This window comes from Tyto alba, unplaced genomic scaffold (assembly GCF_018691265.1).
Source record: "Tyto alba isolate M040663 unplaced genomic scaffold, T.alba_DEE_v4.0 Super-Scaffold_19, whole genome shotgun sequence".
NCBI classification, from domain to species: domain Eukaryota; kingdom Metazoa; phylum Chordata; class Aves; order Strigiformes; family Tytonidae; genus Tyto; species Tyto alba.
Window position 1 is genome coordinate 5,211,327 of NW_024881281.1, and position 16,037 is coordinate 5,227,363.

General features: G+C 51.9%; 1 protein-coding gene across 1 annotated transcript; it reads left to right on the top strand.

Moving 5' to 3' along the window:
* The first annotated feature begins 1,947 nt into the window (after nt 1-1,947).
* Nucleotides 1,948-15,621, top strand: TRARG1 (trafficking regulator of GLUT4 (SLC2A4) 1). The gene is made up of 3 exons (XM_042791747.1): nt 1,948-2,438; nt 9,173-9,305; nt 9,902-15,621. Exons 1-3 carry the CDS (start codon nt 2,037-2,039, stop codon nt 9,907-9,909), a joined length of 543 nt encoding a protein of 180 aa, XP_042647681.1. The 5' UTR covers nt 1,948-2,036; the 3' UTR covers nt 9,910-15,621.
* Nucleotides 15,622-16,037: the final 416 nt, after the last annotated feature.

Here is a 16,037-nt window from a genome sequence, read left to right on the forward strand (position 1 = left end):
CTCTTCCCTCTGACTTAGAAAGCTCAGACCGGCTGGGAGGGCTCCCTTCTGCACAAGGTTCAGCAAACTGGAATTGTTGCAGGAATAAGCAGGGTTTTACAGCCACACGCACCACAACAGGCAGATTTTTGGATAGGGCAAATTGCACTGCATGATTCCCGCAGTGCTGAGCCCCTGCAGAGCTCCTCCAGCCCCACGGCTCCTGTCCCAGTGCTCCCAGCCAAGCCCCAGCACTGGCTGCCAACACACCCGAGGCAGTCTGAGCTCTTTCCTTGCCGGGGCAGGAGGACACATATTGGAACAACCGTCTCAACCCTCTGATCCCGTGTGCCAGTCCCTCCCCGAGGTCTTCTCCTCCTCCTCCCTTAATCCCCAGGTGGGACAAGGGAGCTGGGCAATGAGCAGAGGAAAGCTAGCAGCAGCCAGGAGAGAGAGCTCTTTGCTCAGCAAAGGAGCCTTTTTAAAGTGCTGCTGGTGTGAGGCATCTTGCTTTAATCTCCAACAGATGTTCCCCTTGCCAGGAGAAGGCCTGCAGCAATAACCACTGAAGAAATCCTGTCTCTCCCAGCAGCATCTCTGCTCTGGGTGGTTTTCCCTGCTCTGGCTCTCCCCAAAGCAGTGCATGCCCCTGCTCTGCCTCATCAGCTCCCATCACACAGGCAGTGAGAGTCCAGCAATACCAACACTCAAAGATGGTTTAAATGAAACCCAGCCCCAACCCCTCCCTCCACCCAAATTTGCATCCCCAGGTTTTACCCCCAGCTTTGGTGGTCAGTCAAAGTGAGACAGATGGAAGTAAATGGCCAGAGAGGCAGGAGCAGAGGGGGAGGTATAACCCCGTGAGACCCCCCACAGCAGGGCCACCCCGCTGCTCTCAGGTTCACATTAATGAAACATGGGTCCTGATTCTGTCTGGAGGCTGCAGGACAGGATAAGTCCCGGGGGGGCAGCAGCCTGGCAGGCCCTGGGCAAGGTTGGGCAGCAGGGCCCAGCTGGAGCAGGCTCTTTGGGCACCTCTCAAAGAGGCAGAAGGTGCTGGGTGTGCCCCGTAGATGGCACCCACTGCCAGGGAAATCCCTGACGAATTTAGAATTGAAGCATAATACAGAATGGGTGGAAAACATCCATCTTTGCCAGGTATCCAGGCTCTGTGGGGTTTTTTAGCCCTCCCTTCTGCCCCGCACGGCACCGCCCCTGCTCCCAAGGAGGCTGTTATTTGTTTTTGAGGCCATAACCCACCCCTGCACCAAAACCCTTTCTCCTTTGCAGGTCCTATGTAGGGACCACAGTATCTGTCACTGATCTGGTACCCCTGTTCCTAGCTGCCACGTCTCCGGGGCCACCCACACGCAGCGAGGGCAGGGGAAGATGCTTTCCCAGAGCGACTGGAGCCAGGGGTACCCCCAGACACCCCCACACTGCCCAGACACCATCACACCTCCGGGCAGCGAGCGGTCCCTGCCCACTCGCAGCAGCTCAAGCCCCTCTCTGCAGTCATAAGGGGTTCGTGGGGCTGGTCTGTGTCGCATGTTCCCCCCCCCCCCCCCCCCCCCCCGGGGAAGCGCTTTCAGGCAGGAGGGACCGAGGGACAGCGGGGCTGTGTGTACCGACACCCCGCACAGAGCTGCCCCCGGCATCGCCCTGCAGCCACCGAGCCCGGTCAGGGCTGGGCTCTCACGTACCGCTGCAGCGGAGCGGAGCCCGTGGGAGCCCCCGGGAAGAGCCGGGGGGTCGGGACAAAGCCTCGGGCTGGAAGCTCCAGGGGACACCCCGGCTTTCCCACCGCTCCCGCCCGCCGCGTCCCCGGGGACCGCCTGCACCGGGTCGGGCGGAGGCTGGGGAGGAGGGAAGGGAGGGGGGGGACGGGGGGGGGGGGACACGGGACCGGGACACCCCGGGGGCGGTCCGCGGCCCCGATCCTGCCCCGGGGGCCGAGCCGGGCTGGCCCCTCCTCCGGCACGGCCTCCCGCGGGGCGGTGGGCCCCGAGCGCAGAGCGGCGGCGGCGGGGCGAGCTCCGAGCCCGCTCCGCCGGGCCATGGCGAGCAGCGGCTCCGCGCCCGGGGGCTCGGGCTCGGGCTCCGGCTCGGGCTCGGGCACGGCGCTGCCCACCCGCTTCCAGGAGACCGAGAAGCTGCTGGCGGCGACCGACGGCCGGGAGGAGAAGGGCCTCCGCGGCTCCAAATCCTTCACCGCCGCTTTGCCCGGCGAGGCGGAGCGCAACGGGCACGGGCTCGCCTACAAGTCGGTGTCGGTCGGGCACCTGGAGGCGGCCCCGCTCTCGCCGTCCCGGCTCAGCCTGGGCAGAGCCTCCTCCACGGCCACCAGCACGGCGGCAGCGGAGCAGGGCCGCCCGCGGGACTACCTGGTTCTCGCCATCTTCTCCTGCTTCTGCCCCGTCTGGCCCATCAACGTCGTGGCCCTCGTCTTCTCCATCATGGTGAGTGCGGGTCCCGCCCTGCGCCCCGGCCCGGTTCCCGCCCGCCCTCGACGGCCGGAGCGGGGCCGGCCCCGGCGCTGTCCGCGGTGCTGCACGGGCGGCGAGCGGGGCGGGAGGAGCCTGCTCGGCTCCCGCAGCTCCGCCGGGCTTTGCCGCTGCTCGGGCTCCCGCAGGACGCTGCCATCGAGGGCCGGGAAAGGCGGGCAGGGACGGCGGCCGAGCCGCGGGCAGCTCGAGGGGATGGAGGGGAAGGGCGGCGCCAGGATTTGGGGAATGGGATGCGGGCGACGCCCAGGGCAGGGCTCCGGGAAGCAGCTCGGGTGCTTTGCCGCCAGGCAGAGGTGCGGAGAGACTCGCCGGGCTTCCCCGGGAAGGAGCTGCGGAGCGAAGAAAGGACCAGGGATCTCCCCCCCCCCCCCCCTCCGCCCCTCCTGGCAGCCGAGTCCAGCCCTGCAGCACTGGGGAGAGCCCAGCTGGAGGCTGGTTCCTCTCCTCGGACACTTCAAAGGGACAGGCTGCACCTGCAGCTCTTTTAATTGCCCCGAAGAAGCAATTTTCCCCATTAAACATCCCCCACACCTCAGCAAACACACCAACATCGGAGCAAGGGAGAATAAAGCCAACCGGCTGCCCAGCCATCTGAGGTACGGGGGGCTCAGTCAGCACAGCCTTGTACGTATGGCCACCCCGTAGCCACCAGGGTGCCCCACTGCTGTACAGCCCCCCGGGCACCTTTTGTGCCCTTGATTCGCAATGGAGGCAAATCTTTGCTTTGAAAATCAGCTCAGGGGAAGCAATTACCTGCTTACTACACCGAAATACACAGAGGGGCACCCACAGCCAGCACTTCCCCAAAACCCAACAACAACTCGAAGACAGACACTGGCACTTGCCACAGAAAGCCCTCTAGAGAGACCAGTTTCCATTTTGGGGAGGAATCTTCATTTCTGCCAGTGCCGGCTGTCATCTGTGTAGTACAGTTGTGTGGTGGAGCCTGTTTAGGCAGCATACGGGGAAGCCAGCCTTGTTTGGCTTTGCACTGCAATGAGAGGGAAAGCAGCTGGGTATTGCATATCCATGGTAATAAACAAGGGCTCTCACGGGGATTTTCCAACCACATTAGCCTTTATGCAAAATAGATTCTCACACTCTCCCTTGCAGGCGCTAGAGCCTCCAGCGTGGTGGGGATGTGCCTTGGGCCACATAAGCCCTGTGGAGTAGAAGAGTAAGCATTGAAAAAAGAGCAGGAGCCAGTTAATACAGCTAGACAGCGAGGTACCAGTGTGTATTTACTGTGTTAAACACAAAGGGAGGCAGGACCAGCAAGGCAAGAAGACTATTTGGCTGCTATCTGCTTCCAAGGCCCTTGCCAGTGCTGAGCAGAGCCCACCCAGAGCTGTGGAAGGGGACGCCCAACCGAGGCAGAAGGCACACTCCAATGGACCTGTTCTCCAGAACAAGGTTTCTAGCACACACAGCCAGCACATTAGTAGCCAGTGCACATCTTCTGGCCCCTCCACAGCACCCCTTGCACTCCCTCTCCCATGGGACACTGAATTTATTACTGCCCTTTCTAGTCCTGGCCATGCCTGTGCCATCATACACACACCCCCCCCTTCCAGCCAGGGACCCCCGCACGGTGCCAGTGGAGCAGGATGAGGAGTGATCCTTGCTCCATGCTGACCCTAAGGATGCGGGAAACATCTGGCTGGGTCCTCCTGCCAGCAGGAACAGCTCTCAGAGCATCGGCTGATGTTTCACCTCCTTACACCAGGGAGGAATTCAGTTCCCAGTGACCCCCGAGGTTGCCACAGGCTTAGGTCTCCACACAGAATAAAACCCAGGAGTGCCTGATCATGCACAAATCTGCGCTGGAACCAGGTCTTTGAAAGTCCTGGTGCCTGGGCAGGCAGGGGGGGCCTCTCTACAATGTGCTGACATTTCTTTAGCATTGCAATTGTATTTTCCTTCCCTAAGTCAATGCTTTTTGCACATGAAAGCTTTTTTCTGGGTAATAAGCAGCAGCCAGAGAAGAAAGCAAATGAATGCTTTTGGGTTTAGCATCTCATAAATCATTTTTCAAAAGCTGGTCTCAGATCGCAGCAGGGCCTATGGCCAGAGGTGGAAAAAAAATCTGCTCTAACTCCCAGCATGCTCTTGATAATGCTGGTCTTGTGGAAATGAGTTACCTGGAGGCTCCTCCACCGACCTGTGAATACATTTTTTTGACCTAGTGAGGATCTGGCTGCACTAAGGGGCTCAGGTGTCCCCCCAGGCTGGAGAGCAGGGCTGATGGACACAAGGGCAGTGCAGCCCTGTGGAACCCATCTCAGAGATGGGCAGGGCAGGGCTGGGTACCACACACACACGCTGGATTACTGTAACCAAATCCCTTCCCTTTCCTACCAAAGAGCAGCCACATCAGGGGGAAGAAGCAGAGAGGTCACCAGTGTACAAGACTCCAAACAAATGAAGTGAAATGAAAAAGAAAGGTAACTCCAGCCAGAACCAGCATATAGTAATGCCAAGGGCAATTCTGCACAGCACTTGGTGACCAAAATAAGTACTGTCATTCCTGAAAGACGTGGGATAAGTCAAACTATCCTTACTCATTTTAAATGGCACAGTCATCTATCTAAGTCTGATGTTGACTTATACCTCTCTCAGAATATTTTCTTCAACAAAATGCAAGTGTCGAGGATTAATGATTTATTCTGAGTAACTGGTGGAAGGCAGCAGAGTGCATCCAAAGCCACTTCATAAATTGGGAAAGATTGCAGGGAAGAGGAGGTGACAATTTGTCTTCTCCATCCCTGGGACTAGCACAGAAAAGTGTCTTCATTTGAAACAAGACAACTTAGGTGATCTGTTAGGGAAGAAAACCTTCTGAACAGTAACTTGAACAGAGAACAGTTTGAAAACAGGTGAGACTAATAACTCTTTTGAGTCACCCTGTGGGTGCTGTGGTACAGTGTGCCTTTCCAGCCCCACTTCTAGGATCCTTCAGATTTTCTAATACTCCACTGTAATTCGGAGTCCCTTGGCACACACACAGTGACTCACTCCCCCATAGCCCTCAAGCCTTTCTGAGATATTCTGCCTCGGCGAGTCTCGATTAATAAACAAGATGTTCATGTTTTTATGTGGAAAGCAAAACACAGGATTAGTGATACTAGACAGCTATAATCAAACTGTTCCACGCCAATGAATAATATATGTACAGTAACAAATGCTTGCTAAACACCCCATGCCAATGCTGATGTATTTTTCATAATTGTTCAGGATAAATGAGCAGTAAACACTTCCAGAAGCTGTAGTGATAAATATATCAAATTTGTTAGCCTATATATTTTCCCCAGAAGACAGCTAAACCTGCATATTTCACTGCAACCTAACCCACACCCTGCAAAAATATTACACTTGTTACACAAACCTGAGCCTAAAAATCCCAAAGGTTGGAAGCTGTCAGTGAGCAGGGCAGGGATCCTGTCAATCCCTGGGCTACTGCATCCTCCCCATCTCTTGCCACCAGCCCATTCTGTCATCTGTTCTGTAGTGAAAATAGGCTCTTGGCTGCATCCCATCGATTTTAGACGTGGTCTGTCAAATGTGCTGTTGAGACCAGCAGAAACAAGGTCTTGAGCTCTCTCGGTATCGGCGGTGGGGACGTTGTTGTACAGGGTGGCACGTGAGCAGAGCAGGACGTTTGCAGGGGTGCAGTGGAAGCGACCATCTGTTTGAGGCTCTGTCGTGTTATTTGCAGAATGATACAAACTAAAACGAGTATGCAGAAACCTTCAAAGCTACATTTCACCTACCTGGGCAGGACGGAGCAGCCCCAGGCTGGGGCTGGGGAACTTTTGATCCTGGTTCTGCCAGGAAGGTAGTGGTATTAAAGCAGCATGAATGGGAAATGGATTAGTAACATCAAGTATTGTTTGAAATCTCAGTGATGTTTCATGGTTAGTGCTGGAGCTGTGCTAGGCCTCCTGACTTAAATTTCCTCTTTTTTTTTTTTTTTTTTTAACGCATTAACAGGGGACCCTTTCCACCTTTCCAGTGCAGTTGTTATTTCTAAGATTTCACATTTTTTTCTGATTTGGAAGGAAAGTGGGATTGTTTTAATAAGCTTCTTTCTTTAACTCTTTTTAACTAGCATATTTAATTTTTAACTCAGAGTTTCCCCAGTTTTAGCTGCCATGCTCCAAAGGAAGGAGCCAGCACACGGTATGGGGCTGCGGGGAGCTGCCAACCCCCCAGCCTGCCCCACACCTCCCTCTTCTCCTGAGCCCTGGCTCAGCCAAGGCAGCATGGCTGGAGATGGACAGGGCAAGGGAAGAAGCCTTTAACCCATGTAAAAAAGTTAAATACTTATAAGCATCTCTAAAGGAAGAACAGCTGCTTCAGGGCAGTTAAAGTATCTACACAACCCTGTCCCCAATGAGGTTGAGGGCGGTTTTGCCCAATTCCTCTGCCGGATCAGGCCGACAGACCCGTGTGATGGGCTCCCTCCTCCTTGCCCTGGTCTCTCCCCCAAGCCTGCTTCTATCCCGTTCCCCCCACTCCAAGCCTTCCCAGACAGGCAAAAAATGTTACCAGCGGACCTTAAAACTCCTTATCCAATTTCTCCTCATCCAAAACCCCTTCCCGATGGGTTTCATGGCAGGCAGAAGGGCGCTGCTTGAATTCGGGAAGGCTGTTTGGTCCGGAGAAGCCGTGCTAGTCGCAAACCGTCTGCCTCTTCCCGAGCAGGGAGCTCCCGCGTTGCTGATGGAGGGGCTCCAGCCTCTCCACCGCACACACAGCGAATGCTGATGCACGGTGAGTAATTTCACCCCAATAACCTCGCCGTGGTACTGCACAGCTGCCCTTCTGCTGAGGGCTAGGTCCTCCCTCAGCCAAGTGCAGGAAGCCCAGCACACTGACTCTGGCAGGCTGGGGAGCACCGTGGGCTCTCCTCTCGGCAGTAATGCTTCTCCCTCTCTCACTGGGAATTCTTACTTCCAGTATTTGTCACTTGGGAACCAAATGATTGCCCATTACAAGAGCAAGAAACAAGACAGGGTCCTTATGTAATCCCTTACTCTGCAGGTTTGCGATGCATCTCTGTATTATACATTTTCTGATGAGCTGTGTTTGGTCTTCAGGTTGCTGTGGGTGGTTGGCATAGGTGGGGGCCTCTGTTGCCCAGCGGGCCAGCAGTGCTGCTGAGCACAGGCAGTAAGAGAGCTAGCAGTGAAGCTCAGAGGAGTCAGGCCACAGCATCACCCTTGCTGTCCCATCAGGCACGAGGCAAGGTCTTGGTGAGCCCATGCTCATCCAGTCTTATGTCTTTCCTCTTTGGGTGTGAGCCCAAATCCTGCCCAACCCCATCCGGCCCCTTTGGCCCCAGCAGCATTACTGGGCAGACCCTGGGGAAGCGTCACTAACCCCCCTGGAGATGACCCCATGGTCTGGATCTCTGCCGGGCCCACGGGTGGCCAGCCCTGACTGAGCAGTGAAAACCAAAGTTTCCAAGGGACCCTCCAAGTTGTGTTTTCCATCCACCCTGGGTTGTCACTTGTTCCCGAAGACAAGGACTGCTGCAATTTATCCCACCAAGAGCCTCCCATTAAAACACCAGTGCCCACAAACATCAGCACCGGGCAAGTCCTGTTCTAACCACAGCTCTTGGGGATCTCTCTTCATCCCTTAATGAGTCCACACACAATAATTTCCAGGTACCTAATAGTGCCGTTCCCCATCCCATTGTTCAGCTCTGCCACAGCCAGGGAGCCCCTTCTTTTAGTTACAGAGCAGAGGAAAGCTTTCACTGAGCTGCCTGAAGAATTCAATAGAGCAGCAGGGAAAATCACAATGAAACTATAAGCAGAATAGAGAAGCTATATGGACTATTCCTTCCCCCTCTACAGCACACGCAAGAGCAGGCATTCACTGTAGGAGGACTGTATTTAAAACCAGAGATGGTGAACACAACCCATCTACGTTGATGCAGAAATACAGGGTATTGCAGAGGCACCAGAGCACATCCCATCACAAGATGAAAGCCAGCCGTTACTGCCCACTTTACCAAAGCCCATTCCTCTCGCACACACATTCAGCTCCAACAGCCAGCAAAGGGGCCACGTGCTGCGTTGGAAACATCACTGCTTTTTTCCCCAGTTTTTCAGTGATAGTTAACCTCACAATATACATAAATTAACTCTAACCCAGCCAAAACCAGGACGCTTCTCAATACATATATTTGCAGAGGATGATGGAAGCAGCACGCTTTTCCTGTGCACAAGATGCAGAAGGACAGTGGTAGCCCTGGGGACGCAGTGTCCCTGCGCAGGCCTGGTAGGAGTGAGCTGCTCTGCGGACTGAAGTGAAGAATTTCAGGGTTTTCCATGAAAGAGGCACAGAGGGGCTAGGGCTGCGTTGTGCCTCCTGCCCCACGTCAGGGCTGTTTCTTAGTCACTCCAACAAAAGACAGACTTGAGCCAGTCCAGCTCCTACCCAGGGGAAGCAGAATGACATCCCAGGTGGGCTTCTCCAGGGACGTCAGTTTAGCAGGACCACGGGCTGGCAAAGCCATGGGCTTGGGTGCCATCCTGCGAGAGCCCAGGAGGGCAGATCCAGCTCCCCCCCCCCCCCCCCGCTGATGCAGCAGTTCTTGTTTTGGGGACTACAGCCAGAGAGTCACCCCAGAGCTGCTGCCATTCTCCAAAGCCTCTTTCTGTGTTTCCCCCCAGTCAAGGAACAGCGGGCAGCAAGGGGACATGGACGGAGCCCGGCGACTCGGCCGCATGGCCAGGCTGCTCAGCATCGTCTCCATTATCCTGGGGACCATCATCATCGTGCTCTACATTTCACTCAGCATCAGAGGTAACATCTCCTTCCCTTTTCCCCAGCCCAGCTAGAGCAGGAACCTCCCACAGCTCCTGTCTCCAGCCCAGTTTATAGGATACTTGCCCACCATGGCCCTAGGGCAGGTGGTGCTCCCTTCCCACCCAGCCACAGTGGGAGGGCACTAAGCACCTCTGCAGTCCAGGCTGGTTTGGCCATCACCAGCTGCACACGCACTTGCAAAACATCTTGGAGAACGGGCTCCTTGCAGTAGCAACACACCCTGTTCAAAGGACAGGTATGGAAAGTCCTGCCTGTGCTGTCCCATAGCGCGGTGGTGACCACACAGGGTCCCCCTGGTGAAAGGTCTTGCCCTGGCAAAATCCGTGTTGGTTTAGAAGAGTGTAGTGGGGTAAAAACTGAAGGGTTTCAGGACACAAATTAACCTGCTCAGAAATGCAATCCCAAAAGGTTTGGGGAACCTCTCAAACACAAACCCACCTGCCAAAACCAGCATAACCAGCATGCAGATCAGGCAAATGGGAACCTCAGAAACACACAAAACCCAAGCCAAGAGCATAAGGGAAACATCTGTGACTACTGGAAGCTGCCCTAAGATTCTCTTTATTTTACAGTTTCCTAGAAGATGTTTTAGCATGCAAATACCTCGAAGAGGAGGAAGACAACTTTCCTTTTGGGGTTTTTACTTTCAGCCTTGCAACAAAAAATTGTCACAGTGTAGGTGGGCAGCCCTAGACAGCCTGCTCTGGAGCACCGTCTGAAGGAACGCATGCTTCTACTTCACCGCCTCTTGGAAATGAGTTTGTACAAGTGATGGGATAAAAAACACCGCAAGAAGGCATGGGAATGAGCATCGGACGCCAAGCGGAGAGGAGAAGGGGGAAATCCACTACCTCATTCCCCTCCAGCAAAACTCACGGAGTGGGGAGACAACTAAAGTACAAGAGGAGGAGAGAGTTTCAAGAACGAAGCTTATTTTAAAAGAAAATTTAAAGCGAGAACAGGACATTTTGAGGAATCCTCCTAAGAGTTTTGGCACAAGTCACTGAATTTTTGGGGGGTTGTTGGTTTTTAAATCGTCAAATTCTCTGTCTCTACAAAAAAAAAAAAACAAAAAAAACAAACAAAACAAAAAAAAAAAACCAAAACAAACAACAAAGCTCAAACTGCCATCGGGAGCTGAAAGCTGTTCCATGGAGGAGGAGGGAGAGCAGAGCTGCAGCAGGACCACGGCTCTGCTCCGAACGAAACGCAGCCACAAAAGCTGGAGGATGTGGTGGGTGCTTTTGTATTTTTGATGAAAAAAAAAAAAAAAAAAAAAGAGACAATGACCATTTGCATGCCTTTGGGAATGTTCTCTATGTCTGTTCCTACAAGCTCTTTTATCACTTAGGGCAGATCTCAGAGCTGACAGAGCAGGATGTTGCTGCATGAGAATGCCAGGCTCCTCCTCACCCCGATCCCATGGTGGGGTTTTTAATGGAAGGAAAAATAATGCTTTCTTTGTGAACCCACACATTTCTCTCTCTGTGCACCCAAAGTGAGGTTAATACTCACGGCGCTGAGAAAAGAGCCTGGTTAATCTGTAGCAGTGTACCAAGAGCCCATTTTACCCACTTACACATTTATGTCATGTCATGTCCATCACACAAAAGCATCAGTGTGATCCAGACCCCGCCACTATCAGTGTTTATCTCCCCAACTCTTTTGGGCCTCAGCTTAGGGCCTTCCAGGAGATTTTCAGAGCTGTGGAGGAGTTTAGGATTCCTGCTCCTGTCCCTGCACCCCTCACACGCTCTTCTGCATCTCTGAAAATCTCCAGCATCCCCAGAGTTGGCTGGGGTCAGTTCCACAAGTAGTATTATTTTTTAACGTTTTATATTTAACATAACAAGAAAATACACTTTGCTTCTCCCAACCTGCCTGTACGTACCCCGTGCCCCGCCACGTCTTCCACCTTGCGCGGCTCCTCGGCTTTTTCCCGCAGGATTCGATTCTGCCACGCTCCCTCCAGCCTCCGTCCAGCCCCAGACCCTCTTCCTCCCCCTCTCCCTGTCCTTGCTGGTTGTTACTGGGGTTGGTCCTCTATCCAGCCACCCAGACTATGCAAAGTTTCATTGCCTGTTATTTTATTCAGGCTTTGTAGATGGCTTCTGGCCATATCCATTGGCTCCGTATTAGCTGAGCCTCTCTCTTTTATCAAAACTTTGCGGGCACAAGTTCCTGGCCAAGAGCTGCACTCCCCAGCCTTTCTGTTGTCTCCAGTTGACAGCCTGGGACCTAGAAATATGGACTGCACTAACAAATAAGGTGTTTCAGGGCACTTCTGCTCTCTAGCACCCACATTCTGAAAAACAAACAAACAAACAAACCCCAAACTTTAGACCAAATCTAATGCTTCTGAGGACTTGTCTACATGGAGAATCTACTGCATACCATAAGACACTTCACCACATGGCGACTGCTTGGCACTAACTTCTCTGGAGTGTCTGAGTGGGCACACGTGGGCTTAGCACAGGGTAGTGGTCCACTGTAAACCCACCCTGTGGTTCCTCTGCAGTAGCTAATGTGCAAAGCCATGGGCATCGCTGTGAAAATTCTCATCATCTGTTTGATTGCTCCTCTTTAAATTGTTTTCTTCTGCTAGACATTACTTGAATCCAGGGCCTAAGAAACCCAAATCCCTTAGACACACTAACATTTTTCTCTACATTAAAAAGGGATTCCAGGGACTCACAGCAATAGCACACCACTACAGCACTTTCTTGGGCTCCATTCCCATCCACCCCTTTGCCAGTGCTTTATTACAAACCATTGGCTTCTAAAATGGACCAAATTTGCAACCTTTCTTTTGCGATTCATTTTGTGTGAGCTTCAGCAAGCAGGGGCTGCTGAGTGCTGCTGGGTGTGAGCTCCCACCCGCAGCTGCTGCCAGCGTGCCCCTTGGCACCAGATCTCTTCTTCCTGAGCTACTCAGAAACCCTCCCTTGGAGATTCAAACTCTCATCTTATGGTTGATGACATCCCACCAAATCCCCCAAACATTTCCTTCTTTAACGCTTGAACCCGAAAGCTGCTTGCTGGGAAGCATGCACTATATTTTCCTGAGATGCATAAGGGCAGTGCTGCCTGTGTGTGCATCTTCTGCCCTTTGCTCTTTGAGCTGCTGAAATTCAGCTTATGGTAAGAGCTGAGCAAGCTCCTCCTTGGGCAGGAAGAGTCAACATTCAGGGAAAACCGCTGCAATGAGTTATAGTACTTGAGAGCGCCAAGTATTTATTAAGTAAGAATTTAAATGCTCTTTTATCATTACATAAAGCCTTTCATCTAAAGTGCTTTACCACATTTAAAGGATTAAACCTTGCCACCCCCCATGAGGTGGGTCAGCATTACGCTGCTCTAATTGCACCGATGGCAAAGTTGCTCAGTCACATGCACTGTGCAGCTCCAAAAAGAAACCAGTTTTTCTTTCTCTTCCTTAGTAGGACCATGTATGAACACAGATTTCCTTTAAATCTGATTTTCCCAAAGGGATCTAGGCAAACATACGCTACACTGCAAAACGGACTGGGATACTTAAAGTCGTAGGAACAAGGGGGGTTTTTGCAAGGCAGCTGCAATAGTCCTTGCCAGGAGAAGTCCCAGGCTGGTGAAGCACAGAGCAGTGGAGGTACCCAGATTCATCTGAATGCAGGAGAAGGCAGAAGTTTTCCCCCAAAACCCCACAGTGATGATTCGTTGCATGCAACCCAAACATGGTTTGTGCCTCCTGTCTTAGCCTGTATCATCAGGCTGCTGAGGCAACTGCTTCTTGTCTCACTATTAAGTATAATAAAAAAGAAACACTAAGACACTTAAATTACTTTAATTTTAAAATCTTTCTGATTAGATAGAATTGTATTGCACTCTTGAATACAGCTTTTTTTTCCTTATCTTGCATTCAAATTCAGGGGAAAGCCTCTACAGTCACTCCTGACAAAATATTTTCTCTCCTTGCATTCTGGCTCTGCAGTACTAGAAAAATAAACTCCCCAGGGCTATCTGGAAAGTCTCTTCTTTGTGCTCTCCCCCAACTTCCCTGTACATTTTGCAGCCTGATATTTTGCAAAGGTTTTGCCACCAGATCCTTGCTCTCCATGTCACACACAGATTTATCGCAGCTCAGCTGCCTATTTGGCTCTGTTGCGTATGTTAGCTTGTATTTGCAAAGAAAGAAGTTGCTGATCCTCCAGCCCTTGACACACACCTCACCTGCGACTGTGTTTCGAGGAGGTAAACCATGGCAAGGCTTCATCCTGAGGCCACCAGCGGGCACAGCTCCTCCTTTGGTCTACATCTGGGGAACCACAGCATCCCTCATGATTCTTTGCTGATGTAGTGTTCACCTAAGCTCAGACATCCTTTTTGCCACATCCAGGCACAATCCCTCCTCTCCTTAACTTTGTCTCTAGTACACAGGCAGGCAATCACAGAAACTATGTCATGAAAAGTCTTTTCCTCTCCATGCCCATAAACAAGCCCTATTACTTGTGTCACAGATCTTTGCCACCTGCTGCAGCCTCTTCTAAGCACACACATCAGACTCGAGCTTTCTGTGTTTGTAATTATAACAGTCATGAATTCCTCAGGATTTGGCCAACCTCTACCCCCTAGCAAAGCAAGCAATAGGGGAGAGGCAAGAAATCCAAGCAATGCAGTGGTAATTCATCCTTACCTGACAGCGAAGCGGAGCTGGTAGGAGGATAGCTTGCTGAAGAGATAGAGAAGGTGGGAAACGTCTCTAAATGTAAGTTCAAGTAGGAGTTACGATCGACAAGTGTGAGGTCCTGGTGGTATATAAATACGTGTTTTGCTCTGCTCAGGAAGAGTCTCTGAGCAGAGCACACGGCTGACGGCACCTCTCTGGCATTGGTGTCCCTGGGCTCCTCTCCCCAGGGTTTGGGGGAGAGCCGGGCTCTGCAGGGTGGCACAGAAGGGCCCTTGCCGGGTACAACACTGGTAGACCAAAGGCTTAAGCTGAACAAGCAATTTGCTGCTGTCGAGCAGACAAGCTAGCTTGGTTTCACACCAGCTTCTCATAGGATGCAACAACCAAGGGTCAGAAAATGTCTGGCACGAGTCAGCTGGTCACAGCAACACGCTGGCTGGTGCTCGCCCGAGTGCCTGCAGAGGAGACCAAAGGGATTTGAGCACAAAGGGAGGAAAGAAAGCAACAAAAGATTTGATTTCATAGTTTTCTGTGTTAACAATGGGTTTGGTTTTTCTGGTCGGTATTTCACTCTGTTCTGGTTTAACCCTCTCCGCCCATCTCTGCGAGTTTAATGTGCTTTCCCCTCAGCATTTCTGCTCCTAGAGCAATGCACGAGTCACACAGGCTCTTCCCTCCCATCCTCCATCTTTCCTTTAACCCAGGACAGGTCCTGTTGGCACTGAGATGCCATCACTGGCCTTCACTGAAAGGGGTTATCGAGGGGTAGGGAGCCTGCTTCCCTAAGGCTCTGACCCAGACTGTCTGCAGACTCGAGCATGTACCACTGCAGTAGTTGACCTTCCAATTACAGGCTTCTCCATGTAGACAAGGGGACCGGATCCGGCCTTTTATATAGAATTAAAACTCCATTTCCATTCAGTTTGAGTCCAGGGAGAGGCTGCAGAAACGCACCCACTGGGCTGGTCCCATGACTTTATTCATTTCTCTTTCTATGATGCCCCCAACCTTGCCCTATCACTTTGGTAATTATCACAGAACCACAGCCAAGGATGCACAGTTAAACTGAAATAATTTCAGATTTAAGGTTGGTTTTCTTTCAGCGTACATCCTTTACTTTTGGCAAAGACAGGTTTGAACTGAAAACTCCTGTGCTTGGGCACAAGCCAAGGGGGTGGAGGGGGAAAGCAGCCTTTTCAAAGTGGGAATATTTGTAAAGCATTTGCTAACACCAGTAGGTAGCGAAATTCAAAACTATAAATACCCATCCAGGATAAGAAACATCAGAAAGGGAACACGTGCAGGATTCACCGAGGCAACCCTGATACCACTTTGGAGCAGGTGCCCTGGGCAGATGGTGCCCAGGACACCATCCTTTGTGTGGAAGCGCAGGGCCTATCCCCCCGCTGCCACAACCACCGGCCAGGCACCAGCTCCTCCTGGTTTGAAGCCAAACTGGAAGAGTCGTGTTTCACACACAGCATGAACACATCAGGAATTGCAGCTGGGCACTTCTCTTTGCTGATCAATGTTTCTTTTTTCTGCAGGATGATATGGTATATCTTATATACTTTCTTTGTATTTCTTGGCATGAGAAAAAATTAAAATGTAACATGCATGGTCAAAGCTGAACTTGTTTCTTCTGTCTAAATGAGAAAAAAAAAATATATCTAAAATTCTCCTTTAACTACTGCTTCACACTCCAAGAGCAAGTAGGCCAGCTGGTATTTTGGGTGCAGTGCATTGCAAATAAATACATATAAGCAAAAGGCAAAGGAAAACAGCACAAGTCAGAGCAAAGGTGCAGACAGATCAGCCTTGTGCTGCAGGGCCAAGTGGCACCGAGCTCCTCGGGAAGCTGCAGCTCGGTGTTATGGTGCACAACCAAGTACGAGAGAACAAATTCCGAATCTGCTCAAAAACCAGAATTATTGATCAAAATCATAGATTTCAGGCATGAATAGCAATATCTGGTCTCTGCTGAAAAAGCCTAAAAGCAGACTGCTCTCAGGAAAAAAGGTCCTTTTTAAAGTTTATTAAGC